At 40.9% G+C, this 8418-nt stretch overlaps 1 protein-coding gene across 1 annotated transcript in view; it reads left to right on the top strand.

The window, feature by feature from the left end:
- The first annotated feature begins 590 nt into the window (after positions 1–590).
- The window catches only part of PRKCI (protein kinase C iota), a 71837-nt gene continuing 64009 nt past the window's right edge, over positions 591–8418 (top strand). The window contains exon 1 of the mRNA XM_043594928.1: positions 591–942. Within this exon, the coding sequence (XP_043450863.1) occupies positions 842–942 (101 nt within the window). The 5' untranslated portion in view covers positions 591–841. The remainder of the gene's footprint in view (positions 943–8418) is intronic.

Genomic DNA, 8418 nt, shown 5'->3' with positions numbered 1-8418 from the left:
CCTGTGCTGAGCCTGTAACCAATGTTCCCCAAAAAGGCACTGTATGATTGAGATGATATATGTAATTGGAAGGGAAAATTCATCAGAGAACGAAGTGTAGATCGTGACGATGCCCAATCATTTCCAGTGACCTCAGATAACCAAGCTCGATTCAGGGTTTCCAAGCCGAATACTCCCGATGGCGTACAAGCTGGTGACACAGTCGGCTAGAAGGGGAGGATGGTTTCCTACACAGAGATCCCCCAGTCCCAGAATCCCACCGGGACTCCAAGTCCCAGAAACCCGCAGGGCAAATCTACCCCAGTCCCTAGTCGGCTGACCGCGGACGCGACCAAGTTAGGAAACCGGGGTGAGATGCCGTAGTCTTTGTCACCTACTCTTTTTCCTGTAGGAATAGGGCTTTTTTCCGGAGAACTTTGGCATTTCCTCAGTCACAGCTTCCACAAAAGGCCCCCTCCCGGCCTATCTGATGTGATAGGCAGCGTCTCCCATCCTCTCTCTCCCTTTTCCTAGCCCCTGTAAGAATGGTTCAGCCGGGCGTTGAGGCTCCTTGAGCTGGATCGATGGTTGCGCCCGCCCTCCCCCGGAATGTGGGCCTTTGGAGCAAGCGAGGTGGGAGGGACCCAAGCGGGGAGGCGTGCTGGGCCCGGGCGGCGGGAGGAGCCGCGCGGTTCCGGCTGCCCCGGCACGGCGACCCTTGGGTCCGCGCCGCGGGCGGAGTGGACAGGTAGGCAAGCGGCAGCCGCAGCTCTGGGTGAAGCTCGGGTAGCAGAGTGCCCCACGGCACCCGGCGCGCACCCCGCACCCTTGGCCTCCGGCGTTCAGGCGGGGGAGTAAGGAGATGCCGACCCAGAGGGACAGCAGTACCATGGCTCACCCGATCGCAGGCGGCGGCAGCGGAGATCATTCTCACCAGGTCCGGGTTAAAGCCTACTATCGCGGGTGAGTCTCCCAGAGTAGGCGTGGGAGTGGGAGGGGAGAGGAAAGGCCCGCTCGACTTGGACTGGAGGAGGGGAGGGTGAGGGGCTGTAGATGTTGTGGGCGGATTGGTCTGGGCGGGCGACTCTGGGGACTCGGGGTGGGTGACCAAGTGATCCGGGGAGGAGCAAGGGGCGCTAGGTTGGGGCACCCCACGGTGTGTTGCAGGGCGCCCGGGAGTCGCGCGGCTGTTGGTCCAGATTAGGGTCCCAGGGAGGAGCCTTGGAATAGAGTAGGTCCACCTGGTGGGTTCGAGAGAGACTCGCCTGCTAAGAGATTTACAAGGACTTTACGTCATTAAGGCTGAATGTGTTCGGGGCTGAGAGTTGATTCCGAGTGATGCCTCAGTTAACTGAGTTTGCTATAGGTTTAGAAGACAGGACTACTTTAGTTTGCTGGCCCTTTTGGTTGTCAGAAGGCCTAAAGATTCTGGTTCTCAAAGTCAGGTTTACCTTCATCGTCTTAAGTTCAAGAAGTGTATCTGGATGCCTGTGTATTAGACATAGGAATTATTATTGAAGAGTAAAGTTGATGGGTTTTCAGGGATGTGCATTAGGTATGTATGTCTCGCCGAGATGAGGTTATGTATGTGTAAATTAAAAATTTGTGAACGCTTCTTTGTCAGTGTTTCTTCAAGGACCATTTGATAGGGTGAGATACTGCAAATAGAGAAGAGGAGGAACCGAATTTTAAATAAAGTCTATGATTTTTAGTCGTATTTTTACGGAAGTTCTAACTCCGGTGCTTACCAGAAATAATCCAGTCCTAATATCGTTGTATTAAATCATATTCTATAATCAGTGCCCTGAAGTATTCCCCTTCCCTTGAATTAAGTCGTGGTTTGGAATTTGAGAGAATTCTATTTAGGAGCATTGGAAAGGTGAAATGTTAGTGTGGGCATGAAGATTTGAAACTAAGGGTTAACAGAAAACCTGATGGCTCGGGCCTGTCTTACTGCTTGTTCAAGTAGAAGTAAATTGCTTTAAAAAAACCTCAAGCACTAGGAGGTTAAAACTGCAATGCATACTTTTACATTCCAGAGAGGATCAGTGAAGATAGCAAACTTTCAAAATGCCTCTCTTGTTTTGATTTCAAAGGAAATAGAAGCCCTAAAACGTCTTATTGATTCGATATAACAACTTACTGGTTTGCCTGCTGCCATGCAGCCTCTGACCTCTTGTTAGCTTGACTGTCTTCAGCGGTAGTTTACAAGAATTATTTAGGAAAGTATCAGTGTTTTTGCTTTTAAATTGATCACAGAGGTCTTCATTTTAAAGCAATACCAAGAAGTGTGTGTATGTTTTTTTAAAAAGTTTGTAGTGGTCATGAGAGCTGTTTTGACTTGAGTATGGTCAGCTATGAACTTTGCACTGTAGGGGAGAAAAGCTTTGCTTCCTTTACCTTACCTTTAATTTGATAGATGAGATAGTTCACTTTCCATGTTATAATGTCGACGGACAGCCCATGAGTTGTTAGGTACAGATAATAAAATATGTGGTATGTGTTTCTTTTTTTTAAAGGTGTCTGATTATTGACAGTTAAAAAAGTTAAAAATCAGCATACTCACATGGTGGGAATGTGCACACTTTGTAGATGTATAGATTAAGTTCCATTCCATCCTTCCAACTTTCAGACGTATACTGTTGACAGTTTATTTCTGTTCTACTGGAGGTTGTCTTTATTACTTTAAAAGTTATACTTCTATTTCGTGATTCAACTTTAGATAGACCTATTGATTCCTTTCTCTGAAGGATAAGACATTGGGTGAATACTACCTTTTGTTTGCCCTTCTCCTGATTGGTACTTCTCAATTTTTAATTGTTAAACTATTATTAGTTTTCTGGTTTACCTTTATGACTCTGACAATACAAAATTCTTGTCTTATTAAATTTAGATAGTTCCCAATGATTCCAACTATGCAGAAGAAGAAATGAGTGCTTCTTCCTTTTTGCCCATTTTTATTGGTTTGACAAATCTAAATAGGCCTAGTTAGTAAATTAAAATCATTGTAAACTCCTTTGGAAAGAAATCAAAGTCTGCTATATTTTAGGAATTTAAGTGTCATTTTTTCTTGGCTTATTGCTACAACTGTTTTTATAAAAGAGAGTAAGGACATATAACCCTTTTAGTGCCTAAAATTTTCCCAAGACATTCAAGTTAACGTTTCGTTTTGGTTTTTTTTTAAACCTATGAATTTTTGCTAAGGAATGAAAGAAAAGCCCTTGCCCATTAGTGCTTCTTATTCACTGAACGCTTTCTAATAGTGCCTTCATTTCAAGCCTTATTTAAAGACAACATCGGCATTCTCTAAATTGTACCAATTTCTGTCCCCTGAAATTATATCTGTTAAGATTATATGTTTATTAACAATAGTCTAAACTGGTGGTTATGATATTACATAGTCAGCTGCTCATTACTACAGATGAAACTAAAATGAGTCACCAGTGAGGATAGCTAATAAACAAGTTGGCTAACTCGAACACCTACCTGCTTTTTAAGTAGAAAACCCTTCCTTTATATCAAGAAATGTAAGGACAATCTGCATTTGAAAACGTTGCTTTTCCTTCAGATCTTGTGAAAGGCCATTATCAGAAAGCTTTCTCCTTATCCCCTTCTAACAGTATTTCTTTCCAGTGAACGTTGAATTTTGGAATAGCCAGAATTTTTTAGTGAATACGTTGCCTTCTTTCAGAGATGTGTGTGGTGTTGTCATTCAGTTAAATTTGTTCTTAGTGCAAATGTGATGTCTCCCTAGATATAACAGACATTTAATTGGATTTTTTCTAGTTTTTAAGCAGGAGATTAATAGCATTAAGACACTGATTGTACTGGAGACCACCTAAGAGTGGCTCTGCGACGGCCCGTTCACCCTTTTTTCCTTGACACGGGAGCTTGTCAGTGAGTAGCTTTCCTTCAATCATTAGCTAGTAGTGTTAGGAGGAAGAGAAACAGGTTTTGTTGGTTAGTGATAGATTGCTATTTTATGGGCTTATCCTTATATTAAAGTTACTTGATATTATGGGATAGAGTTTAACAAGGAAATGTCTGGACTCCTCATTTCTTTACATCACAAATGTGTGGGAAATTTTGCAAAAAGGTTGTGAAAATGCTTTTTAAACCACTGCCATTGAACAGTTACAATAATCTAGAGGATTCTTTCTGTGAACATCTGCAAATAGAGATTAACTACTTGTATATTTGGAATGTATAGCTGGTTCAGTGAAGAAGTATGCAGGATTTTTCTGTGAACAAGTCTTGGCAAGACTTGTTTTTAAAAGTATTGCAAAATAATTTTAGCAATATAAAGTATATCACTATAATGTTTTAAGGAAATACAAATAGTCTCTTGAGTTGGAAGTTGGGGGAATGTTAGTTACCGGTCCTGGAGCTTCTGGCCTGGCACCGAACCACAGGACAACTGATCCATAGTTTTATCAGAGAAAGAGAAAGGACTTGGTGGCCTGGTGCCAGAAACCAAAACAGCCCTCTCAAATTTGAATCAGGTAACAAAGAGATAAATTGCTTGTTAGCAGTGAACACTGGAACTGAAGAGTGAAGGGAGAGGTTCGGGAGGCCAAGACTGACCATGTACAAATGGCAGGTCTGAGAAAGCAGAGGAGAAGGAAGCAGTTCCCCGTAGAAAAATTCTTCCTGGAGGTCCGTGAAAGCTTTCTAATACAACTCCCAACCCTCTTGTTAAGGTAACTTGAGTGTTTGTTGTTTTATGGTTGCAATGAGCATCATTAAAACCTGAATTTTTAAAATTCCATTCTTGCTTAGGATTTCACGTATTACCTAAAGTGTATTTAAAGTCACTTTGATAAATATTGTTGGACACCTACTGCCTACTATAAGGCAGGCACGTGGTACTAGGGTGGGCACAGAGGATGTAAAGGTGGATAATACACAGCTCTGCCCTTGAAGGACCGTGAGACTTACAGGAGGAAAGACCTAGAAGAGCTAATAAAGGAGTGTGTATGTGTTTATGTGTAAGGTATTTGCAGGGTTGAATATTGGGGAGGTGTTTGGGGTAAAGAAAGGTAAACCTTCCTAGAGGATGAACTGTTTGAGGCTTTTAAAGGATAAATAGGTTTGTCTAGTGGATGAAGATGTTGGGGAAGGGGGCATTCCAGGCATTGCACAACTGTGTGATATATTTGGGGAATTCAGATCAGTTTAGTTGTTAGTGCCATAGTCCTTCCTTATTAGGACATGAAGTGTGAAGCTGGCACTGATAAGAAGTGAGGCTAAGAAGAAGGCTCACAGGCGCTACTCATGAAATTCTTGAATATCATACTTTGGGCTTCGGACTTTTTCTCATTGGCGAGGGTTTTAAGTCAGAGAGATATACATACTGAGATTCTCATTTTAGAAAAGTCAGATTTGGAACCAGTATGGACTATGAATTAGCAATGGATGAAGACTGATTTAGAGGCTTTGGAAGTAGTCCTGGTGAGAGATTCAGAGGAGGAGAAGAGGATCTGGATTGAATGGCAATTTTAGGGGGTAGAATCCATATGAATTACAGATCAATTGCCTGTGGGGAAGAGAGAGGGAATCTGACAACTCTTAGGTTTCTTATTTGAGAGAGACTAGGGAATAGAGATAGAAGGAAGAGATTAGTGAGAGGAGGTAACTCATTTCCTGGAACAAATAACCGAATTTTTAGTTCATCATGCTTTGGGGACATCCAGGTGGAAATGGCCAGCATTAACTGAACAGTCATTTATTGTGTGCCTGCTGTGTGTCCTAAGCCCTGTACGTGACAGCTAACCTACATAGGAATGTGGCTGAGAATGATGATTGAAACAAAAATGCCACCAGTTACCAAATGCAGCTGACAAAGACAAGGCACTAAAACTAAATTTTAAAGATACAGACATACCTAAAATGGAAAGTTTCCCTTGTAGCTTCTCACCCCCACTTCCTAATGGTAGCCATTGTTAACAGTTTGGGGTATTTTACATTATATTAATATATCTATAGGTATAGATATGGATACACACATACCCTTTTCCAAGTAAACAGGTTCATATTTCTACACACATTTCTGCAACTTGATTTTTTTTCATTCATGATCATCTTTCCATGTTAGGATAGACAGGGATAAATACATATGTAGAGAGTGATCCGCTTACTTTTTATAATTGATGTATAGTGTTTTATAGTATTGGTACACCATAATTTAATCTTTTTTTTTTTTTTTTAACGTTTATTCATTTTTGAGAGACAGAGAGAGAGCATGAGTGGGGAAGGGGCAGAGAGAGGGAGACACAGAATCCGAAGCAGGCTCCAGGCTGTGAGCTGTCAACACAAGCCCAGTGCGGGGCTCGAACTCATGAATTGCAAGAACATGACCCGAGCTGAAGTCAGATGCTCAGCCAACTGAGCCATCCAGGTGCCCCCATAATTTAATCTTTTTTCCTGATTGATAAGCACAAAAAGTTGCTTTCATTAAATCACTATTTCAAATTATGCTAAGGTGACATTCTCATATTTAATATATATTTTTGCAAACATGGTCCAAAATTTGCCTGTTTTAAAACTTGACCCTGTCCTCCAAACACTTATCAATTTACATTCCCAACAACAGTTTACAGTGAAGTGTTTTCCTTTTGTTCCCATTGCACATTACTGGTCTTTAAAAATTTTCCCAATAGAATAGGCAACAAATGTTAACTTTTTTTTACAACTATCTTTTTATACATTACTGATCATTTTTATTTCCTCTGTGGGTTGTTTATTCATATCTTTTGCCCAGTTGTCCTCCTGGATTCTTTCTCTTTTTTTCATACATTTATTTGAAGGGATATTGGCATGTTGTCTGTTACAAAAGGTGCCAGCATTTCTCTAACCTGTTGCTTGTCTGGAGTTTTTCATTTTTATTTAATCAAATCTGTCTTTTTAAACATTTCTTTATGGCTTCTGGGTTCTCTTAGGTAAATGTACTTCTCATTTAAAAATACTCTATTTTGGGGCGCCTGGGTGGCGCAGTCGGTAAGCGTCCGACTTCAGCCAGGTCACTATCTCGCGGTCCGTGAGTTCGAGCCCCGCGTCGGGCTCTGGGCTGATGGCTCAGAGCCTGGAGCCTGTTTCTGATACTGTGTCTCCCTCTCTCTCTGCCCCTCCCCCGTTCATGCTCTGTCTCTCTCTGTCCCAAAAATAAATAAACGTTGAAAAGAAAAAAAAAAAAAATAAAAATAAAAAAATAAAAATACTCTATTTTTATGTCTGTTATGCAGCTTTTCAAGTGGTTACCAATAAATCTGATATTTGGGGGTTTTAATTATTTGTGGTATATCGATAGAACTTAATTTCTTAAAAAATGTATTCTAATACTGCTATTGAATACGTTCTTTCGCCACTGATTTGAAAGACAACTTTTTTCTATACTAAATTTCTCAGATGAACATAAGTACTTTCTATTCTGTTTCATTGATTTTTGAGGAGGAATGTGTTTTTGCATTGGTTTAATTATTGTGGTTAATTATTTTTTTTCTACGTTTATTTATTTTGGGACAGAGAGAGACAGAGCATGAACGGGGGAGGGGCAGAGAGAGAGGGAGACACAGAATCGGAAACAGGCTCCAGGCTCCGAGCCATTAGCCCAGAGCCTGACGCGGGGCTCGAACTCACGGACCGCGAGATCGTGACCTGGCTGAAGTCGGACGCTTAACCAACTGCGCCACCCAGGCGCCCCTATTGTGGTTAATTTTGATATATGTTATGGAAAGGTCATTTCATTAATTTTCTATTTCCAGATTTTCTTGGCTATTCTTACACATTTATTTTGTCTTCCAGATCAGTTTTTGAAGGTTTTTGTAGGTTTCAAAAAAAAAAAAATCTTATTATTTTGATTTGGAATTGCATTGAATTTACAAGTTAATGTGAGAACTGATAGTTTTATAATACTGAGCTTGGCCTTGTAAGTATGTGGCATAAGACCTATTTATTGATTTTTTCGTATTTTTCAGTAAGGTGCCTGTCCCTTAGATCTTGCACATTTCCCATTAAATTTATTCTTAAATGCTTTATAATTTTGTTGCTTTTGTGAATGGGACTTTTATTCTCATAGCCTTATTTTATACCATCTATTTTTGAATATTTAAGTGGAACTGGTCACCTTATTCTAATAGTTTCTTAGTTAACTATATTACAATTTCTAGCTAGATAATATCATCTGCAAATAACAGTTGTGCCTCTTGTTTACTATATATCTCACTTCTTTTTCTCGTTTTTTTTTTTACGTTTATTCTTGGAAGAGAGCGAGCATGCACACGAGCAAGAAAGGGGTAGAGAGAGAATCCTAGGCAGGCTCCATGATCAGTGCAGAGCCCCATGTGGGGCCCGATCTCACAACCGACTGAGAGATCATGATATGAGCTGAGATCAAGAGTCAGACGCTTAATCGGCTCAGCCACCCAGGCGCCCCCTTTTCTT

Source organism: Prionailurus bengalensis, chromosome C2 (assembly GCF_016509475.1).
Source record: "Prionailurus bengalensis isolate Pbe53 chromosome C2, Fcat_Pben_1.1_paternal_pri, whole genome shotgun sequence".
Classification (NCBI taxonomy): domain Eukaryota; kingdom Metazoa; phylum Chordata; class Mammalia; order Carnivora; family Felidae; genus Prionailurus; species Prionailurus bengalensis.
Note: the sequence above shows the minus strand (reverse complement) of the source record. Positions and strands in the feature narration are given on the sequence as shown.